A 23,256-nucleotide genomic window follows, 5' to 3' on the forward strand; every position below is an offset into this window, starting at 1 on the left:
CTTCTCGAGGACTCTTTCTGGTAGCGAACAAAGGCATTCAGCAGTAGAAAAGGAAGCGTATGCGATTGTGGAGGCACTGCGTAATTGGAGGCATTATCTGCTGGGAAATCATTTTCAGCTTATTACTAACCAAAGGTCTGTTGCGTTTATGTTTGATAACAAAAAAGTTGGAAAAATCAAGAATGAAAAGATTATGAGGTGGTGCATCGAGCTGTCATCCTACAGCTATGACATAATTGATCGCCCGGGGAAAGAAAACGCTGCTGCCGACGCCTTTTCACGAATTTGCTGTTCAGCTATTAACGGCAAAACCTTGCAAGGTCTCCACAACTCATTATGCCATCCAGGTGTAACAAGGATGGCCCACTTCGTGCGCTGCTGAAATCTACCCTTTTCTGTCGAAGAAGTTAAAAGGATGAGTGCATCTTGTCCAGTCTGCGCTGAAATCAAACCGAGATTCCATAAGGCCACCCCAAGTAATCTCATCAATGCTACTTGCCTTTCGAGAGGCTAAACATCGATTTTAAAGGCCCCTTGCCATCAATGATGGACAATCGCTACATATTAACTGTTGTTGATGAGTTTTCAAGGTTTCCCTTTGCCTTTCCCTGTGCTGACATGACTTCAGCAACCATCATAAAATGCCTCTGCCAACTGTTTGCAATCTTTGGTATGTCTTCTTATATACACTCTGACCGAGGATCTTCCTTTATGTCCGAAGAACTCAACCGGTTTCTGCATGGATGCGGCATTGGCACCAGTCGAACTACTGGCTTTAACCCACAAGGAAATGGACTGGTGGAAAGATACAATGGTATCATCTGGAAAGCTGTGACCTTTGCGCTTAAGTTGCGAGAACTGAAGACTGCGCAGTGGGAGGCTGTTCTCACTGATGCTCTGCATTCTGTTCGGTCGCTACTCTCCACATCCACTAATGCCATTCCACACGAACGACTGTTTAGCTACCAGCACCGATCTACCAGCGGACATTCTATACCCACCTGGTTGGCTTCTCCTGGCACTGTGCTTATGAAAAGACAAGTATGCCAGAGCAAGTATGATCCCTTGGTGGATGAAGTCGAACTCATTGACGCAAATCCAGGCTATGCCCACGTCAGACTTTCTGATGGCCGGGAGACCACTGTATCACTGCGACATTTGGCACCTCCTGGTGATGTTCCACGTGGGAACGTGATGGGTGATGCCCTACCTGTGGAGCAACAGCAGGCTGGTTTCGAAAATGGAGAGGTACCACCGAGCAATTCTCCTACGGCAGAGAAACAGACTTTAGCTGAGGAAACGAGTGCAACTGAACCCTCGTCATCAGTGAAACGGTCCCCATTGCGGTGATCTCAACCGATCAGACGTCCTCCTGAATATCTTGGGAAATATTTGGTTGAACTTTAGAGGTGGGGTGAATGTGATGAATCTTTGAAGTGTTGTTGTTGTTGGAAGCTGTGAGGTCACGAGTCATGCAACGTCACGCGTTACGTATCGAGTGTGAAGCTGTGAGGAGATCCGGGCGTTTCCCGTGTCTGCGTAACGTGATCAGATATCACCTTGATTGAGTGAATTAAAGCCTCCATTGTGAAATCGGCTTGTTTTCTCTTCTACAACATCAAACATTAATTATTGTGTTTTGATTTGCCCGTTGTCATCGAACGATTTATGATTTAATTTAAGGCGTTATCGACATCTTTATTTAATTTAAAACGTAATCAACATCTTTATTTAATTTAAAACGTTATTGACATCTTTATTTAATTTAAAACGTTATCGACATCTTTATTTAATTTCAAACGTTATCGACATCTTTATTTAATTTAAAACGTTAACGACATCTTTATTTAATTTAAAACGTTATCGACATCTTCATTTAATTTGAAACGTTATCGACATCTTTATTTAATTTAAGGCGTTATCGACATCTTTATTTAATTTAAGGCGTTATCGACATCTATATTTAATTTAAAACGTTATCGACATCTTTATTTAATGTAAAACGTTATCGACATCTTTATCTAATTTAAAACGTTATCGACATCTTTATTTAATTTAAAACGTTATCCACATCTTTATTTAATTTAAAACGTTATCGACATCTTTATTTAATTTAAGGCGTTATCGACATTTTTATTTAATTTAAAACGTTATCGACATCTTTATTAATTTAAGGCGTTATCGACATCTTTAATTTAAAACGTTATCGACATCTTTATATAATTTAAGGCATTATCGACATCTTTATTTAAGCCTGGTGTTGGCAGAGTGGTTAGTGCAGTGGCTTGGGACCCAGAAGGCCCAGAAGGTCCTGAGTTCAAGCCCTGTTTGGACACTGAATTAATATATGTATCATGTATATAGATATAGATATTGATATGTAGATGTGTGTATATATATATATATATATATATATATATATATATATATATATATATATATATATATATATATATATATATATATATATATATATATATATATATATATATATATATATATATATATAGATGTGTATATAGTGTTGTGGTTGACGAAATTCGCAAACCACCATTCAGGTCCCGTAGGTGAGATATCTCTGTAAGTATATGTGTAGTTAGTCCAAACCCGTTGTTTAGTGGGAATAAATGTCATTCATTCGGGCTGCGACCCTTCAGGATAGCCGTTTTTCTTTTACTATCTTTATTTTGGACCAGCCGCCATTACTACCACCACAACCACCACCAACCACGTCTCAACAGCCATCACACAACAACCACCAACCGCAACGCCGCTTCACAACAACAGCCACGACCTTTACCGTCACATCTCGCTCTCGCAACCATCGCATCACCGCCATTCCCCCGCCGCTTGTGGGCGCCGATCCTGGACTCGTGCAGGGCGCGCACCGAGCAGCGGGTGCAAAGGCGCCGGCCTTTCCGAGAAATCGGATCAAAAACGATTCACGCCCACTTCTGTTCCGTCCTATCAGCGAACGTGGGGCGATTTGGCCCCGCCTCCAGGTGCGTCGGAGTATAATCGCTATATGCAGATTCGCGGATAAAAAATCATTCACTCCCACTTTTCCTCTGTCCAATGGGGAGCCAGCCAGAGGTGAAGGGTCGAAGGTTAAGGAGCGAAGCCGCGGGGGCTATAAAGGGCCACGTTCGCTCGCCGAGTAGTTGAGTCAGTCAAGGAGAGTTGAGAAGAGAAGAGTCGGAGAAAGCAGTTGGACGGAGCTGAGAAGAGTGGAGAGTTGGAGAGGTGGCGGCGGCGAAGGCAGTCGAGAGGGCGCTCGTGTCAGAGTCGGGGAGCTGCGGAGAGGGGAGGCCGGTAACGCGACCGAGGTCGAGGTGGAGACGCTCGTCGCGGGACCCAAGCCAGTGAGATATCCTCGTCCCCCGAGCATCAACAACCCCCTCCTGTTTCCCCCCCGGGCTGAGATAGTGTGAGAAGGGGGCCCGTTCCCACCCCATTTCCAGGCAGTGCCAGCGAGGCCCGCGGAGTCGGGGCGCCACCGCCATTTTGCGGCTCATCACCAGACGGGTAGGCTCGACGCGGTCTCGGCCCCAGGCCCGTCTGCCCCCCTCATCGTTGAGGGTGGTCCCTTTTTCTTTTGCTTTGAGTATATGTGTTGTCGGCGCCGTCTGTGAAGTAAAACTGTATAAGTGTTGCCGTGTGCTCGGTAGTCGGTAGTAGATCTGCATTGTGTTTCTCTGTTACATTTGCTTTTTGTGCAGAATTGTGTGCTTCTTCTACTGTTACATTTGCTTTTGGTGTATAATTGTAGATGTGTGCTTTCCGTTTGCCGCGGAATAAATGTGCTTTATGTTGAACTGTTTTTCCCGTTTCGCTTCGTCTTTTCCTTTATTGAATCTCCATCTTACTTCACGTAAAGGGTTGGTCGTGGGCTAAATACGCCCAATAATTAATCGAACCGTCGAGGTTGACGATAACACCGCTCGGTTATCCCGATAGTACGGAACGGGTCACTTAAAGTGGCCCGTGTCCGAAGTCGACCTGCGGCGAGGTGCGATCGCCCGGTCTACCCTCCGTGTGGGTACTTAGGTAGGTCGAATTTGGCGAGCAACCCTATCCCACGCGGGGGGCCGATTGGCACGATCGTGGTGAGGCCGAAAGGCCCACCCGTGACTAGTTCCCGGCGTTAGTCCGAGAGGGTCACGACGGGATTGTCCGTCCGGTGGGCGACGTGCCGCGATTCGAGTTACGTGGCCGCTCGCACGCCGGCGGGCGCGAATCCGCAACACTGGTGTCAGGAGTGGGATACAAACTCATCCCCCTCCTCGCGACACTAGTGTCGGAGAACGGGACAACGGGCTCTCCTGTCTCCAGCTAAATTCACGGGAATCGGTCCAGGGGTGAGAGGAGCGACCCCCGATTCCCTCCAAATTACGAGCGATTCAAATTCACCCTTTACGAGAAATAAGATGGCGTCTCAAGGCGAGCGGGAGCCGGGGGTATTAGAAATGTATATGTGTAGTAATGTAGGATCCATGGTCCAGGATGAAATCCCCGTGCAGGAAATGTTGGTTGTGCAGGAACACGAACTCCCCCAACTGAACCCAGAGCCCGAAATAGGTGAGGCGGCGGCCGCGGTGTATGACACCTCCCCTCCCCCTCTCCGCCAAAACCCCCCGATTCTTGCCGAATCGGCTCACCCAAGCGCACCCAACATGGCCCGGCTATGCGCCATGCTGGCAGGAATCAGTGGGGACATGCACGAAATGAAAACGAATATGGAAACAAACGCACTCAAAATGAAGGAAGAAATGAAAGAGCTGCGGGGTGAGATGCAGAAAATAGGCCGAAGCCTGCAGGCGGGCATGGAGGCGACGCCACGTGTGGGAGCGAACGAGCTGGGAGGGAGTGCAACGGCTGTCGGGCCCGCGGTGGAGGCGGGTAAGGAGAAAATAATTCGGGGGACGTATTGGGCGAGAAGCGTGATGGAGACGTGCACGAGGGAGATAAGAGACGAGGTGAAAGGAATTGCGAGGGAGAGAAAAGAACAATTAAGACGGAAAGCAAGGATGAGGTACGCGGAGATCGTGAAAGAGCAAGGAGTGAAAAACAGGGAAGGATGGGAGCGACTTAAGGAGAAAGCAAGGTTGACCTACATAAAGATAAGGGAAAGACGCCAGAAAGAAGCGGAGACTAATAGACAGGAGGGGACAACAGAAACGAGTAAATGTACAGAGACACGGGAGATGGGAACGATAGAGGAAAGACTACACTATGAAGACGTGGTTAGAGACGAACACACACACACAGAGGTAGTGGAGGACAGTGAAGGTGAGCTCACGGAGCGTGTAGGGACCCAGTGCGAGCAGCTGGATAGCCTCCTCCAGGAAAGAGGGGAGGGAGTATGCCCCCTTGAGGCGAGTCACGACCAGGTGGGTTCGGTCGTGCTTTGCGAGGTCGAGGGGACGAGTGCTGTGGACAGGTGCACGGAGAGCTTGGGGGGTATAGAGGCCCCGGAGACCCTTGTGGGGACACGAATCCCCAGTGTGGTTGTCCCGGTGTGTGTGGTGTCGAGGTGTGTGTTCACGAGTGTGGCGAAATGCGTGCTGCAACGCACGCATAGCGCGGGTGCAAGGGCGTGTGTGAGAGCGACCGGGTGGGTGACAAAGACCCCGTGTGTGGAAGCAACCCCGTGTGTGAGTGGTGTGGTGGTAAGTGAGCAGAAGATCGTGCTTCCCAGCACGCCGTGTGTGGATGAGGCACCACGAGCGAGTGCCCCCGTGTGTGTGAGTAGTATGGTTTGTGTGAGGGAAATGGCACGAGTGAGTGAAAGGCCGCGAGTGAGTGGAGCCACGTGTGCGAGGGAGGCGGCATGCGTGAGTGAAACGGCCAGTATGAATGGAGCACCACGTGTGAGTGGTATGGGCAGTGTGAGGGTAATGGCATGCGTGAGTGAGCGGCCGAGTGTGAGAGAGACAGCGTGTGCAAGGTCGTTGTGTGTAAGGGAGATGTCGGTCAGGAGAGAGCCAACGGCCATCCATATCTAGTGCCCAACTGTGTCTGCGGACGTCCTCCTGCAGTTGGGTTACTTCTTATTAGGAGGTTGGTGGCAGGATTTGCACTCCGGCCACCATAAAACGCTTCATTCCGCAAAACGCAAAAACGCAAAAAAATCTGAAAACCCACTCCGTGGGAGTACCTCCTGTGCAGCTTCCCTTCGCAGGGCAGCTCACCGGATGATGGGATTGGGGCAAAGCCTTCGGGACCCCCAATCTTTGATAGGAGGGAAACCACGGGGTAACATCCCTGGGTCAGATTGCGGGAGAGTGTGTCGGAGTGGTGCTGAGGTGTCGTCCACCAGACGGCGGTCTCCTTGGGTTAACCTGAGGCGGTCCCTTCGGGTGGGTGCCTGGAATGTCCTATCCCTAAGAGAGGATGATCACCTGTCTCTGTTATCATCTGAGCTCAAGCGTTTGGACATCGGGATTGCAGCTCTCTCTGAGGTTCGGAGACCGGATTGCGGCGAGATAATGGTGGGTGGTTACACCTACTATTGGTCTGGTCGCTCTGATGGTTACCATACCCAAGGAGTTGCTGTAGCTGTGTCCAATAAGCTGACCCCAATGATAATTGAGGTAACACCGGTCAACGAGCGTATTATGAGATTAAGGATTCGTCACTCCTTAGGTGTCATTTCCCTGGTCTCTATTTATGCTCCGACTGAGGCGAGTGATCTTACCGTGAAGGACACATTCTACGCCACACTCGAGTCTGTGGTTGATCAGTGCCCCAGACGAGATACACTTCTAGTCTTGGGGGATTTCAATGCATCGACTGGAACTGATAGGGATGGTTATGAGGTGTGTGTTGGTCCCCATGGGTCAGGAACTATGAACCAGAATAGCACTAAGTTCCTTGACTTTGCAAGAAGTCATGGACTTAGGGTGGCTGGTTCATGGTTTCAGCGCCCGCAAGCTCATCGCTGGACTTGGTATTCCAACGCTGGCGGTGTGGCAAAGGAGATTGACCATGTCCTCATTGACGGTCGTTGGAGGATGATCCAGAACTGCAGGGTCTACCGGAGTGCTCAGTTCCTCAATACTGACCACAGGCTTGTTGTAGCAACTCTAAAGCTGCACCTTAAATCCTGGAGAATGGTACCATCCCAGCCTAGGCTGGATGTTGCCAAGCTCAGGGATGAGAGAGTAGCTGAGGAGTTTGCGAACAGGCTGAGTGGACACTTGGGGGGTCTGGGTGCTTTGGGGGGTCCTGAAGAGTTGTGGAGCACCTTCAAGACCACCGTCCTTGATGTTGCCGGTGGATGCCTTGGAGTTCACCGCAGGGCAAAGAAGAATTTTGTCTCTCAAGGGACACTGGATACCATTGACCAGAGTCGCAGGGCCAGGCTGAATGGCAGAGCTGAGCTGTTCAGGGAGCTGAGGCGTAAAACTGTACGTGCACTGAGGGTGGACAAGGAGGCCTATGTGCGAGGAATCTGTGAGGGGGTAGAGCATCACCTGTGGACAGGTGATTCTCGTCCCGCTTACAGGAGAATTCGCGCATTACGTTCATCCAAGCCCATCCCTCGCAGCACTGCAGTTCGAGCAGAGAGTGGTAGGCTCTTGACAGAGGAGTCTGAAGTGAAGGCCCGCTGGGCCGGTTACTTTGAGCGGTTGTACCAGGCTGATCCCCCAGCTGTCGAGTTGGACGTCAAGGGTGTTACAATCCCTGTTGCTGACCCTCAAATCAACTGTGGTCCACCATCGCTTGTGGAAACACGGGCTGCGGTGAACCAGTTGAAACGGGGCAAAGCTCCAGGGATCTGTGGCATCCATGCCGAACTTCTCAAGGCTGGTGGAAATGCTGCATTCGCGTCGTTGCATGCAGTTTTGTGCTCTGCCTGGAACACAGGCATCATCCCAACTGACTGGAAGAGGGGCCTTGTTGTCCCTCTCTGGAAAGGGAAGGGTGATCGCCAAGACTGCAACAACTACCGAGGGGTGACGCTGCTCTCAGTGCCGGGCAAGGTCTTTGCTCGGATAATTCTTGATAGGGTTCGCCACCATCTGCTTGAGCACCAGCGTCCAGAGCAGTCAGGCTTTACACCAAAGAGGTCAACGATTGACCGTATCCTTGCACTTCGTGTCCTCACCGAACGCAGACGAGAGTTTCGGCAGGGGCTGCTTGCAGCCTATGTTGATCTCTGTAAAGCGTTCGATTCAGTGAATCGGGATGTCCTCTGGAGGATTCTTGGTCTTCGTGGGGTGCCACCAAAACTGATCGATCTGATGTCTGAACTCTACTCTGGTACTGAGAGTGCTGTGAAGTGTGGTGGTACCATCTCTGACTTATTTCCAGTTGTTACTGGAGTTCGTCAGGGGTGTGTACTTGCCCCCACACTTTTCAGCACTTGTATGGACTGGATTTTTGGGAGGATGTCGGAGAAATCAAGTTGCGGTGCATCGTTTGGCAATGTCAAGATCTCGGACCTTGATTTTGCAGATGATGCAGTCATCTTTGCGGAGACTTTAGACATCCTCTTGGGGGCCCTCGGGGTGCTGAATGAGGAGTCGGAGCCGTTGGGATTACGGATTTCTTGGGTCAAAACAAAGATCCAGGCTTTCGGTGACATCTTGGATGCTGCTGTCCTGTCTGTGTCTGTTTGTGGTGAGGATGTTGAGGTCGTGGATAGATTCACTTACCTTGGCAGTGATATTCATGTCTCCGCAGGTTGTGAGCCGGAGGTCAATAGACGTCTGGGTCGGGCCTGGGGAGTCATGGATTCACTGGATCATGGGGTGTGGCGCTGCCGGTACCTGTGCGGGAGGACGAAAGTCCGAGTCTTCAGGTCCTTGGTACTTCCAGTCTTGCTCTATGGGTGCGAGACTTGGACTTTGACCAAGGATCTGAGACGGAGACTTAATGCCTTTGGTACCAGGTCTCTTCGGAGAATCCTTGGCTATCGCTGGTCGGATTTTGTGTCCAACGAGCGGTTGCTGAGAGAGACTCGGATGAGATTTGTTATCTGCATAGTCCGTGAGCGTCAGCTGCGGCTGTATGGACATGTGGCTCGTTTTCCTGACGCTGATCCTGCTCACCAGATTCTCTCAGCGAGGGAGTCTCATGAGTGGAGGAGGCCAGTGGGCCGACCACGTGCCTTATGGTTGCAGCAGGTTGACCATTATCTCAAGGAGATGGGGATGGGCCTGGCATCTGCCTGGGGGATGGCCAGACGGAGGCCCCTGGAGTACCGGCGGAAAGTGGACGCAGCGACGCGCTGTTCTGGCACATGCTCCCATACCTGACCTGACCTGAGATGTCGGTCGGCATGTGTGAACATGCAGCCGCGTCTCCCGGTGTGAGTTTAATGGTGAGGTGAGGTGTGTTAGCTTCGTAACACGCGGGAGTGCGTGTGTTGAATGGAGACGACGACGGCGACAAAGGAACGAAAGCCGGGTAGTGGCTGTAGTTGTTTCGGGGACCGTGCCGGGTTCACCCAGCAGCGAGCACGAGGTCCGTGCTGTGCAACGCACGAGGCCCCCACGTGCTCGTTTGCGGGAGTGAAGTCCCGGTCCGGAAACGCACGCGGTGGATTTGCCGATCCCGCGGACGGACAAAGTTTAGGCAGGATTATGGATTTGGACCGGACGGGTTCTCTACGCGGGCGTGTGTGTGAAGCTCCAACGGGCAGAGCACGTGTTCGCGTGGGGAACCCCTCGAGACGTGGGGCTTGTGTTTTTTTTTTATGCGCACGGTGACGTCATGGCTGCACGTGGGGTTGGAATCCGGCAGGAGGGGTATCCCTGCCGGATGGCACCGTCCAAGGAGGGACGAGGTACACGTGCAGCTGCATGACGTCACGGGCAGGTGCAAAGTGCGTGAGCTGTGAGTTGCCGCGCTGGTGCTGCGCATGTGAAAAAAAAAGAAAAAGCAAGCCTCACTTTCGGGTGCACAGGATTCCCGGGCAAGGGGTGGAAGACCCCCTTACCAGGGCACAGGGTGAAACTAGTTAGGGGGAAGGGTTAGCTTAATTAGACCGACTTCATGGGGCAGGGGTAAGTCCTCATGGAGTCCGTGGAATGGATTAGTTAGAGGGATTGTAGCCAGATTTAGGTTGGGAACGTGATTTTTGGGACATATGAGGACATGGACAGACTTGTGAGTGTGTAGAGGGGACGTAGTTTAGCTACGTAGTGTTAAAAGGAACGTGCTACTAGTTTCAGGGACGACGTGGGAGCACGAGTTAGTTAGGGGAGGTAGTTAGAAGGATGGCAGAGTTCAGCGGTGTGTGTGTTGAAGAGTTATGAGGTGGAGACATGTTGAGTGAGTGAGGCCAGCGGGTCTGTGTGTGTGGAGTGAATGGGGAATGCATGGTGCGATGAGTGATTGGGGGGAGGAGTGACTCCCGCCCAAGGGACCCCGCGGTCAGTGTAGTGAGTTAGGGGGTTAGTTAAATTGAAAAATGGAGGTCGTTTTGTTGTTGGTGGGGAAGTAGGCTCGAAACCCGTTTGGAGGGGTGCAGGAGCTCTGTTGACGGGCTGGGAGCGTGGCTGCGAAAGGTGAGTATCGCTGAGTGGGTACCCCGGGCACCAGGCTAGTCGGCCGTGGTAGGCCAAGGGCCCATGGGGGGCCGGGATAGCGTAGTGGGCACGGGTGCGCCTGCTTGGTGCGGGGGCCCGGGGCGCCATTAGCCGCGTGGGCAGTGTTGTGGGCACGGGTGACCCTCGGAAAGGGGCCTGGGAAGCCAGCCTGCCACGTGTGCATTTCAGGGGAGGTGCCATGGGGGGCACTCCCCGGTGTTTAGGGAGCTGGTAGGCTCTGAGGCAGTGGAGTGCCCGGGGGTGCCATAGCGGGAGATTCGGCAGAGGGTCGTGCCTGCCAAAGGGAGCCACGCGTCCCAGCCATGAGACCGTGTGAGGGCACGGAGAGAAAATTGGGGGGCGAGGCCCGAAATTGTAAGGACACCAACACAGGCGACGGGAATCTGGGTTTATAGAACCAATAGCTTAAGCGCGAGGCGCTTGTTGAAAGCCCCGGGGTAGTTTAACAGTTAAATGGATAGGGTAGATTAGGAAGTGTACCCATCCGCACCATCCATCCCCTCGCTCTCGTTGTGGGCCGCTGGACCCACTTTGTGTTATAGATCGCTGAAGTCTGGGGAGGCCATCCTGAGGCTTGAATTGGGCCTCGACACAGGACGCTAGCTCTCCCTTGTTCCCCTCCGGGAAGGGAATGTAGGGGTTGGGAGTAGGCTAGGTGACGAGATAGGTTAGCCAAACAAGGACAATAAAGGGGGTTAGGGGACGATTTATAGTGGGGAAGTAAAAATAAAAACAACAACAAAAAAATAAGTTGGGGCTAAATTTGGCTTGACAAACCAAGGGAGTGGGTATAGACAATGACAGGCAAAGGCGATAGGCTGGGAGGGAGACCGTAGAGTAGATCCGAGCCCGCCTTCCGAGTGGCCAGCACCACCGCACTTCCTCCACCAACCTCCACTGAACGGCAAAGGCTGGCCAGCTTCATCTGCTGGCTGCGTTGCTGCAAGGCAAAGGCCGGCCCACTTCATCGGCAGCTGTTGTTTTGCTGCAAGGCTTGTGCCGGCTGGATCGTCTGCAGCTGCTGTGCTGCAAGGCCTGCATCGGCCGGATCGTCTGCAGCTGTTTTTTGCAAGGCCTGTGCCGGCCAGTTCGTCTGCCGGCTGTGTTTGCCTGCAGCGGCCTTCTTCTGCGGGTTGTGTTTGCCTGATCACCTTTGCCATGCCATGCCCACTGCCCCTGTTCACCAGCCCCGTTCAATTTTTGCTTTGCCCCCCCCCCCTGTTCATTGCCATGTGCGCCAGGATCAGAAAGCAACAGTTTGCAAGCTGCGAGAACTGCCCTGTTGGCAGCTACAACACGGGCCTGCAGTGGCGGCCCGTGCACCGTGTTTGCGTCCATCCATTCATCCATCCATCCATCCATCCATCCATCCGTTGTGCTCATTGCGTGTGCCACTTGAGCTGGCACGGAGACTGCGTTTGTGCAGCCCATGCACCGTTGTGGTTCACTGTGTTCAGTTCAAAAGGGAAGGCCTTGGACTGCGTGTGAGCAGCCGGCCACGTTCCCTGTCACCTGCATTGTTTGAGCCAGAGACTGCATGCGAGCAGCCTGGCTCCCTGCTAACTGCTTTCTTTTTGCAGAGTTCATTGATCCTGGGCCATGGTTTAGTGTAAAATTTGTAAGTTAAGGTTAAGATGTACTGTACATATGAGTGCGCCCCCGGCATGTCTGTCTTAGCGCCGGCAATTTTATTTAAGTCGTCCGTGTGAGTGGGTTTGTTTAGGTAGTTAGCCCTCAGGTTATTTATTTTGGGGACACGAATACCATGAATGTCGCACTCAGGGATCCGTAGGTAAAATGTACTCGGGGAAAACTACACATGATGGCACACGAAAATTTGACGACTCGGGACGAGTCTGTAAAAAGGGGAGGGGGTAGTGTTGTGGTTGACGAAATTCGCAAACCACCATTCAGGTCCCGGAGGTGAGATATCTCTGTAAGTATATGTGTAGTTAGTCCAAACCCGTTGTTTAGTGGGAATAAATCTCATTCATTCGGGCTGCGACCCTTCAGGATAGCCGTTTTTCTTTTACTATCTTTATTTTGGACCAGCCGCCATTACTACCACCACAACCACCACCAACCACGTCTCAACAGCCATCACACAACAACCACCAACCGCAACGCCGCTTCACAACAACAGCCACGACCTTTACCGTCACATCTCGCTCTCGCAACCATCGCATCACCGCCATTCCCGCGCCGCTTGTGGGCGCCGATCCTGGACTCGTGCAGGGCGCGCACCGAGCAGCGGGTGCAAAGGCGCCGGCCTTTCCGAGAAATCGGATCAAAAACGATTCACGCCCACTTCTGTTCCGTCCTATCAGCGAACGTGGGGCGATTTGGCCCCGCCTCCAGGTGCGTCGGAGTATAATCGCTATATGCCGATTCGCGGATCAAAAATCATTCACGCCCACTTTTCCTCTGTCCAATGGGGAGCCAGCCAGAGGTGAAGGGTCGAAGGTGAAGGAGCGAAGCCCCGGGGGCTATAAAGGGCCACGTTCGCTCGCCGAGTAGTTGAGTCAGTCAAGGAGAGTTGAGAAGAGAAGAGTCGGAGAAAGCAGTTGGACGGAGCTGAGAAGAGTGGAGAGTGGGAGAGTTGGAGAGGTGGCGGCGGCGAAGGCAGTCGAGAGGGCGCTCGTGTCAGAGTCGGGGAGCTGCGGAGAGGGGAGGCCGGTAACGCGACCGAGGTCGCGGTGGAGACGCTCGTCGCGGGACCCAAGCCAGCGAGATATCCTCGTCCCCCGAGCATCAACAACCCCCTCCTGTTCCCCCCCCCCCCCGCGCTGAGATAGTGTGAGAAGGGGGCCCCGTTCCCACCCCATTTCCAGGCAGTGCCAGCGAGGCCCGCGGAGTCAGGGCGCCACCGCCATTTTGCGGCTCATCACCAGACGGGTAGGCTCGACACGGTCTCGGTCCCAGGCCTGTCTGCCCCCCTCATCATTGAGGGTGGTCCCTTTTTCTTTTGCTTTGAGTATATGTGTTGTCGGCGCCGTCTGTGAAGTAAAACTGTATAAGTGTTGCCGTGTGCTCGGTAGTCGGTAGTAGATCTGCATTGTGTTTCTCTGTTACATTTGCTTTTTGTGCAGAATTGTGTGCTTCTTCTACTGTTACATTTGCTTTTGGTGGAATTGTATATGTGTGCTTTCCGTTCATCGCGAAATAAATGTGCTTATTGTTGAACTGTTTTTCCCGTTTCGCTTCGTCTTTTCTTTCATTGAATCTCCATCTTACTTCACGTAAAGGGTTGGTCGTGGGCTAAATACGCCCAATAATTAATCGAACCGTCGAGGTTGACGATAACACCGCTCAGTTATCCCGATAGTACGGAACGGGTCGCTTAAAGTGGCCCGTGTCCGAAGTCGACCTGCGGCGAGGTGCGATCGCCCGGTCTACCCTCCGTGTGGGTACTTAGGTAGGTCGAATTTGGCGAGCAACCCTATCCCACGCGGGGGCCGATTGGCGCGATCGTGGTGAGACCGAAAGGTCCACCCGTGACTGGTTCCCGGCGTTAGTCCGAGAGGGTCACCACTGGATTGTCCGTCCGGTGGGCGACGTGCCACGATTCGAGTTACGTGGCCGTCCGCACGCCGGCGGGCGCGAATCCGTAACAATATATATATATATATATATATATATATATATATATATATATATATATGTATATATATGTATATATATATATATATATATATATATATATATATATATATATATATATATATATATATATATATATATATATATATATATATATATATACCAACTCGAAAACACCAGGGGGTTGACTCAGCCTGCCATCCTTCCAAGGTCGGCGAAATGAGTACCAGTTGTACTGGGCCCGGTGTATGCCCCGGTTAGAATAGGTGTACCGTATCCCTGTGTGTCGTAAGAGGCGACCAGGGTTGCGTCAGGAAGGGCATCCGGCGTAAAAACCTATGCCAAATCATTATGCGGACAACAAAACGAATTTCCATACCGGATCGGTAGAGGCCCGGGTTACCAACGACCGCCACCGGTACCGGTGGTCAGCAGGGTACCAGTGGAAATTGTGCGACTGCTGGGCGAAGGAGGAGAAGGAGACAGGGAAGGCGAGTCCGGAGGCAGTGGGAGAGGGGGAAGGGTAGAAGTGTGCAGGTGAGAGTTGGAACTCTGAATGTTGGAACGATGACTGGCAAAGGGCGAGAGTTGGCTGATATGATGGAGAGAAGAAAGGTGGACATACTGTGTGTACAAGAGACCAAGTGGATGGGGAGTAAGGCAAGGAGCATTGGAGGTGGTTTCAAACTGTTCTACCATGGTGTGGATGGGAGGAGAAATGGTGTCGGGGTAATCCTGAAGGAAGATTATGTCAAGAGGGTATTGGAGGTGAGGAGAGTATCTGACCGAGTGATGAGTGTGAAGTTGGAAATTGAAGGGGTGATGATGAATGTCATCAGTGCATATGCCCCACATATGGGGTGTGGGATGGAGTATAAAGAAGATTTCTGGAGTGAGTTAGATGAAGTGGTGGAGAGTGTATCCAAGGATGAAAGTGTTGATTGGAGCAGATTTCAATGGCCATGTTGGGGAAGGGAATAAAGAGGATGAGGAGGTGATGGGTGGGTACGGTCTCAACAAGAGAAATGTGGAAGGGCAAATGGTGGTTGAGTTTGCTAAAAGAATGGAAATGGCAGTGGTAAATACGTATTTCAAGAAGAAGGAGGAACACAGGGTGACATACAAGAGTGGAGGAAAGTGCACACAGGTGGATTACATCTTAAGCAGGAGATGCAACCTGAAAGAGATTAGTGACTGTAAGGTGGTGGCAGGGGAGAGTGCAGCTCGACAGCATCGATTGGTGGTCTGTGGGATGACTTTAGAGGTGAGGTTGAGGAAGAGAGTGAGGGCTGAACCAAGGACCAGATGGTGGAAGCTGAAGGAGGAAGACTGTTGCGTGAAATTTAGGGAGGAGGTGAGACAGGCGTTGGATGGTGGTAAAGATGGGTGGGATGATTGGGCAACTACAGCAGAAGTGGTGAAGTAGATAGCTAGGAAGGTACTTGGTGTGACATCTGGACAGAGGAAGGAAGATAAGGAGACTTGGTGGTGGAACGAGGAAGTACAGGAAAGTATAAGGAAGAAGGGGTTGGCGAAAAAGAAGTGGGATAGTCAGAGAGATGAAGAAAGTAGGCAGGCGTACAAGGAGTGGTGGCGAAAGGCAAAAAGAGAGGTGGCAAAGGCCAAGGAAAAGGCATATGACGAGCTGTATGAGAAGTTGGATACAAAAGAAGGGAAAAGGATTTATACCTATTGGCAAGACAAAGGGACTGAGCTGGGAAGGATGTGTTGCAGGTTCGGGTGATAAAGGACGCAAATGAGAATGTGCTGACTAGCGAGGAGAGTGTGTTGAGAAGGTGTATGGAGTACTTTGAGGAGCTGATGAATGAAGAAAAAAAACAGAGAGAGAGAAGGTTGCAAGAGGTGGAGATAGTGAATCTGGAAGTGGGGTGGATCAGTAAGGATGAAGTGAGGACTGCTATGAAGAAGATGAAAAGTGGAAAGGCAGTTGGCCCAGATGATATACCAGTGGAGGCATGGAAGTGCTTAGGAGAGATGGCAGTGGGGTTGTTAACCAGATTGTGTAATAAAGTCTTGGAAAGTGAGAGGATGCCGGAGGAGTGGAGATTAAGTGTACTGGTTCCGATTTTCAAGAACAAGGGTGATGTGCAGAGCTATGGAAATTACAGAGGGATAAAGTTGTTAAGCCACACCATGAACTCATGAAGGTGTGGGAAAGAGTAGTGGAAGCTAGGTTGAGAGGAGAGGTGACGATCTGTGAGCATCAATATGTGTTTATGCCAGGAAAGAGCACCACTGATGCAATGTTTGCTTTGAGAATGTTGATGGAGAAGTTTAGGGAAGCCAGAAGGAGTTACATTGTGTGTTTGTGGATTTAGAGAAAGCTTATGATAGGGTGCCAAGAGAGGAGTTGTGGTATTGTATGAGGAAGTCGGGAGTGGTGGAGAAGTATGTGAGGATCGTGCAGGATATGTATGAGGACAGTGTGACAGCGGAGAGGTGTGCGGTCGGAATGACGGACCGGTTTAAGGTAAAAGTGGGATTGCACCAAGGATCGACTCTGAGCCCTTTCCTGTTTGCAATGGTGATGGACAGGTTGACGGACGAGATCAGACTGGAGTCTCCATGGACTATGATGTTCGCGGATGACCTCATGATCTGTAGGGAGAGTAGGGAGCAGGCTGAGGCGAGCCTCGAGAGGTGGAGGTACGCACTGGAGAGAAGGGGAATGATAGTCAGTCGGAGTAAGACGGAGTACATGTGCATAAATGAGAGGGAGGGTAGTGGTATGGTGCAGTTGCAAGGAGTTGAGGTGGGGAAGGTGGATGGGTTCAAATACTTGGGATCAACTGTCCAAAGTAACGGAGAGTGTGGTAGAGAAGTGAAAAAGAGAGTGCAGGCAGGATGGAGTGGTTGGAGAAGAGTTGCAGGAGTGATTTGTGACAGAATGGTAGCTGCAAGAGTGAAGGGGAAAGTATATAAGACGGTAGTGAGACCAGCTATGTTTTATGGTTTGGAGGCGGTGGCACTAACAAAAAGACAGGAAGCTGAGCTGGAGGTGGCAGAGTTAACGATGCTGCGATTCTCATTGGGAGTGACGAGGATGGACAGGATAAGGAATGAGTATATTAGAGGGACAGCGCAGGTCGGACGGTTTGGAGACAAAGTGAGAGAGGCGAGATTGAGATGGTTTGGACATGTGCACAGGAGGGAAGCGGAGGAAATCGGGAGAAGGATGCTGAAGATGGAGCCGCTAGGCAGGAGGAGAAGAGGAAGGCCAAAGAAGAGGTTCATGGATACGGTGAGGGTGGACATGCGCGTGGTTGGAGTGTCAATGGAAGATGTGGAGGACAGAGCGAAATGAGACGGTTGATCCGCTGTGGCGACCCCTAACGGGAGCAAGCTGAAAGAAGAAGAATATCGACATCTTTATTTAATTTAAGGCGTTATCGACATCTTTATTTAATTTAAAACGTTATCGACATCTTTATTTAATTTAAGGCGTTATCGACATCTTTATTTAATTTAAAACGTTATCGACATCTTCATTTAATTTGAAACGTTATCGACATCTTTATTTAATTTAAGGCGTTACCGACATCTTTATTGAATTTAAGGTGTTATCGACATATTTATTTAATTTAAAACGTTATCGACATCTTAATTTAATTTAAGGCATTATCGACATCTTTATTTAATTTAAGGCGTTATCGACATCTTTATTTAATTTAAAACGTTATCGACATCTTTATTTAATTTAAGGCGTTATCGACATCTTTAATTAATTTCAGGCGTTATCGACATCTTTATTTAATTTAAAACGTTATCGACATCTTTATTTAATTTAAGGCATTATCGACATCTTAATTTAAAACGTTATTGACATCTTTATTTAATTTAAAACGTTATCGACATCTTTATTTAATTTGAAACGTTATCGACATCTTAATTGAATTTAAGGCGTTATCGACATCTTTATTTAATTTAAAACGTTATCGACATCTTTATTTAATTTAAAACGTTATCGACATCTTTATTTAATTTAAGGCGTTATCGACATCTTTATTTAATTTAAAACGTTATCGACATCTTTATTTAATTTAAGGCGTTATCGACATCTTTATTTAATTTAAAACGTTATCGACATCTTTATTTAATTTTAAACGTTATCGACATCTTTATTTAATTTAAAACGTTATCGACATCTTTATTTAATTTGAAACGTTATCGACATCTTTATTTAATTTAAGGCGTTATCGACATCTTTATTTAATTTAAGGCGTTATCGACATCTTTACTTAATTTAAAACGTTGTCGACATCTTTATTTAATTTGAAACGTTATCGACATCTTTATTTAATTTAAGGTGTTATCGACATCTTTAATTTAAAACGTTATCGACATCTTTATTTAATTTAAGGCGTTATCGACATCTTTATTTAATTTAAGGCGTTATCGACATCTTTATTTAATTTAAAACGTTATCGACATCTTTATTTAATTTAAAACGTTATCGACATCTTTATTTAATTTAAAACGTTATCGACATCTTTATATAATTTAAAACGTTATCGACATCTTTCTTTAATTTAAAACGTTATCGACATCTTTATTTAATTTGAAACGTTATCGACATCTTTATTTAATTTAAGGCGTTATCGACATCTTTATTTAATTTAAGGCGTTATCGACATCTTTACTTAATTTAAAACGTTGTCGACATCTTTATTTAATTTGAAACGTTATCGACATCTTTATTTAATTTAAGGCGTTATCGACATCTTTAATTTAAAACGTTATCGACATCTTTATTTAATTTAAAACGTTATCGACATCTTTATTTAATTTAAAACGTTATCGACATCTTTATTTAATTTAAAACGTTATCGACATCTTTATATAATTTAAAACGTTATCGACATCTTTATTTAATTTAAAACGTTATCGACATCTTTATTTAATTTGAAACGTTATCGACATCTTTATTTAATTTAAGGCGTTATCGACATCTTTATTTAATTTAAGGCGTTATCGACATCTTTACTTAATTTAAAACGTTGTCGACATATTTATTTAATTTGAAACGTTATCGACATCTTTATTTAATTTAAGGCGTTATCGACATCTTTAATTTAAAACGTTATCGACATCTTTATTTAATTTAAGGCGTTATCGACATCTTTATTTAATTTAAGGCGTTATCGACATCTTTATTTAATTTAAAACGTTATCGACATCTTTATTTAATTTAAAACGTTATCGACATCTTTATATAATTTAAAACGTTATCGACATCTTTATTTAATTTAAAACGTTATCGACATCTTTATTTAATTTGAAACGTTATCGACATCTTTATTTAATTTAAGGCGTTATCGACATCTTTATTTAATTTAAGGCGTTATCGACATCTTTACTTAATTTAAAACGTTGTCGACATCTTTATTTAATTTGAAACGTTATCGACATCTTTATTTAATTTAAGGCGTTATCGACATCTTTAATTTAAAACGTTATCGACATCTTTATTTAATTTAAGGCGTTATCGACATCTTTATTTAATTTAAGGCGTTATCGACATCTTTATTTAATTTAAGGCGTTATCGACATCTTTATTTAATTTAAGGCGTTATCGACATCTTTACTTAATTTAAAACGTTATCGACATCTTTATTTAATTTGAAACGTTATCGACATCTTTATTTAATTTAAGGCGTTATCGACATCTTTAATTTAAAACGTTATCGACATCTTTATTTAATTTAAGGCGTTATCGACATCTTTATTTAATTTGAAACGTTATCGACATCTTTATTTAATTTAAGGCGTTATCGACATCTTTATTTAATTTAAAACGTTATCGACATTTTTATTTAATTTAAGGCGAAACAAACAAGCGTTTACTCCAGCATGAAGGGAAGATTCTGTCACACGGTCACCTGTAGTTAAACTTCCCATCGTTTCCCTGAGAGACCAGGTACCTCTTGGTTCGGCTAAGACTAATTGCCTCCTTCATTCATACCTGTATAAAACTGGGTGCCAGCCTCCGGGGTTTTGTGAGACGTCCAGGAAACCCGAAGATCTAAATAATTTATTCCTGAATTGCCCTCTTGATGAGGGACCCAGGAGGCATCTTGTGCAGAAAGTTGGAGTAATGGGGATCAACGTGTTGGATCTACCGGGAATGTTGAGGCCAATGAACCAGAAACACTCTCAACTCTGTAAACTGGTGCTAAAATTCCTGAAGGAGTGTAGGAAATCCATTTAAATTTCCTTACACTCGATGTGATAAAAAACAATTTCGATCACGTTCAGGTTCGTGGCGTGTATAGAGCCTACCGGCTCGGAAAGAACCTTTAAAATTCAAAAAGAAGAAGAAGAAGAAGCACGAGCCCGCTCTGCGGTTCCGCGAACTCCCGCATTGCATTGTGGGATTTAAAGACATGTTCATTTGAAAGCGGTGGTGCCGACACCGAGTCGGGATATCGTGGCCTCCATAACGGCACCACATGGCGTTACCGCTGGTCCTTGGCGGTTTGAGCGTGTGCGCGGGACTTGGTTGGTTTTACCATCCCAACATCAGGTATGTTGGCCATGTCGGCCGTGCAGGTCGCAGGTCGCAGGTCGCAGTGGGTTGTACTTATTGCGCGGGAAGTCAGTGAGTGACGGTTTAATAAGTGGTCCGAGTGAAGTATTGTAATCACGATGTGGAGGTTTGGAGTGGTGAGAGGACCCTGACCGTCAATTAACGTGTTCATGGTGACCTGTGGATCCTCTGTGTTTCCATGGAGACCCCCCTGGGTGTCATTTTTTCATTTGGATCGTTGTTTCTTTTCCTGGCCGAACGTTCATTCCCCTTTGGTTGTTGCTGTTGGCCAAATTTGGCCAGTGTCGCCAAATGAAGGTGAACTCCAACTGTCATGCCCTGAAACACCCGAATCTAGTGGATGGAATGTGAACTATGTTCCTGTGGGATAAAGTACACATCCTGTGGGATTGTTCATCTGATGTTACAAAAACAAACTCGAGTTCTGTACAAACTTTGAACTTGAGCAAACTTCCATGTTTACAAGCCGTCCAATGCTGTTTACCTGTTCGAGGGGTTCAAAGGGCATGTTTTGTGTCTGATCCTCCCCTCTGCCTTTTTATCATGACTTTTTATTTCATAACTAATCCAATTATTATCCATTTTTATTAACTGTTAGCGAAGGGAAGAGCGTTGGTTAGTCCTGGGATGTTTAAGAGTTTAGTGTGAACATCGGTTTGAGACAGGGAAGCGTTCTCAGCCCACTCATGTTTACCATGGTGATGGAGCTGGGAAGCAGGAAGATGAGCTTGAGGAGTAGTCTGGGGAGGATGCTGTTGATGCTGCTGTTGTGGAGAGTGGGTGGGAGGTGCAGGAAGTTCTGGGGGAGTTGAAGGAGGCATTTGGGAAGCATGGGTTGAAGATGAGTAAAGAGAAGACTGAGGTGATGTGGGTTTTGGCAACAGAGAAAATAAAATGAATATCAGGTTCGAGGGAAGGAGATCAAGCAGGGAAATAGGTTTGAATATCTGAGAAGAACAGTGACCGGGGATGTAAGTCCGAGGCAGAGGTGCGGAGGAGGATTCAGGTTGGTGTGAATGCGTGGAGGAGGGTGAAGAAAGTAATGGCAGACAGAAAGATATCAAGAACATTGAAAGGGAAAGTTCTGATGTCATGTGTAATGCCGGCCTACCTTTATGACCTGGAGACGGTGGCACGAGCAGAGACAGCAACAGATGCTGCAGGTTTGCAATAACAACTGGGTCAGGAGGATTGTAGGAGTGAAGAGGATGCATAAAAGGAGGATGGATGAACTGAGGGAGAAGATTGGTGTGCAGATGAGTTTGATGGGGAGATTGGTGAAATGGCTGCTGAGATGGGCTGGACACTTAGTACAGATGGTGGAAGAGAGAATGGCAAAGAGCAGGTATTGAGGGAGCAAGGTAGGAGGAAGAGGTAGACAGTGGATAAGAAGGGAGGATTGTGTGAGGAGGGATATCCGTAAGTTAGGGTTATTGGAGAGTGGAGTGAGTTGGCTGAGGACAGAGGGAGGTGGAGGAGCATTGTGGTCAAGGCAGGGCAGAAGTTTGGTGCCATCAGACCTCACCCCTTGTTAAAGGGAATAGGATGAAGAAGAAGAAGAAATAGATTTGTCTTTTCTGCACTTGTTACATGTTTTCTAAAGGGGTTCACCTGTTGGTGTTCCCAGCTCAATTCCTGGCTCCTGATGTGGAGGTGCAGGTTGAAATTTCATATACCACCAATGTCCCTGAAGTTTATGCAAAACGTTCACGGACATCTTCAAAATCTTTGTAAAGTACACTGATGTATATTAACGTACTGCGTGTGGTACTATGTGCAAGCTCCTCCATTAGCCATTAATTGAATCTGACTGTGAAATTTACATGCACCTGATTTCATGAAAATGACGACCTCTCCTAGTGATGGTTTGAAGGAATGGTCTTTGCAGTTGGGCACAGTTTGTATCCTCGTGTTTCCTGCTCTTCCAGGCGGTACTTTGCGGGCGGTGTGTGCACGTCTCTTGCGCGCCTGGATGGGAAGACTGTCATTGTCACTGGCGCAAACACAGGCATTGGCAAAGAGACTGCACGAGACCTGGCCAAGCGTGGTGGGTGTTTGTCTGTACTTGTATTTGCGGCAAAAGGCCATTTTGGACTGCAGTGACTTTGCCGTTTCTCCATCCCATGAAGGATGCTGTTTGCAAGTCAGTTGTGGATCATGTAGAAAAGAATACTTGGGATGTAGTTAATGATTTTTGTAGTCTAGTTTAACCTGAATAAAATGGTGCGCTCGCACGTCGAACTACAAAGCCATTTTCCCCACAGATTTGCAAACCACCAAATGAAAAGTAACCTCAAGAGAGACGATACAGCAGATGAGGAAGCAATGATTCTGAGGTTAGCAGGGGTGTGATCCGTTAGCAAGCAGCTTTCCCCCCAACGAAGAGTGCTTGGCACCACTTCACAACATGGCAGTGTTCAGTGCAAACGATGCTATCGTGGTACTCGAACAAATGCTGTCAGGGCCATCGCTTTCAGTTTTACTCGATCCTCTTGTGATCACTTCCCCCAAATGAATTTATTATCCCCC

The 23,256-nt window shown here is 48.0% G+C and overlaps 2 protein-coding genes and 1 long non-coding RNA gene across 3 annotated transcripts in view; 2 read left to right on the forward strand and 1 right to left on the reverse strand.

Moving 5' to 3' along the window:
* The window catches only part of LOC147013991 (uncharacterized), a 34,954-nt gene extending 14,665 nt beyond the window's left edge, over positions 1–20,289 (reverse strand). Inside the window, exon 1 of the long non-coding RNA XR_015050600.1 lies at positions 20,143–20,289. This is a non-coding gene — a long non-coding RNA (uncharacterized LOC147013991). The remainder of the gene's footprint in view (positions 1–20,142) is intronic.
* On the forward strand, positions 604–1,382 carry LOC147013992 (uncharacterized). Its single transcript, XM_085850709.1, has one exon. It carries the CDS (start codon positions 619–621, stop codon positions 1,348–1,350), a length of 732 nt encoding a protein of 243 aa, XP_085706835.1. The 5' UTR covers positions 604–618; the 3' UTR covers positions 1,351–1,382.
* Positions 20,290–20,524: 235 nt separating the features above from the next.
* The window catches only part of LOC147013993 (retinol dehydrogenase 12-like), a 13,777-nt gene continuing 11,045 nt past the window's right edge, over positions 20,525–23,256 (forward strand). Inside the window, exons 1-2 of the mRNA XM_085851511.1 lie at positions 20,525–20,703; positions 22,656–22,774. Of these exons, the coding sequence (XP_085707637.1) occupies positions 20,630–20,703; positions 22,656–22,774 (193 nt within the window). The 5' untranslated portion in view covers positions 20,525–20,629. The remainder of the gene's footprint in view (positions 20,704–22,655; positions 22,775–23,256) is intronic.

The sequence above is a fragment of the Eptatretus burgeri genome, chromosome 13, assembly GCF_056783735.1.
Source record: "Eptatretus burgeri isolate ZD-2024b chromosome 13, Ebu_testis_v1, whole genome shotgun sequence".
Lineage (NCBI taxonomy): Eukaryota > Metazoa > Chordata > Myxini > Myxiniformes > Myxinidae > Eptatretus > Eptatretus burgeri.

Coding starts and splice junctions, on each gene's coding strand:
- LOC147013992 (XM_085850709.1), top strand. CDS start 619: ATGACTTCAGCAACCATCATAAAATGCCTCTGCCAACTGTTTGCAATC.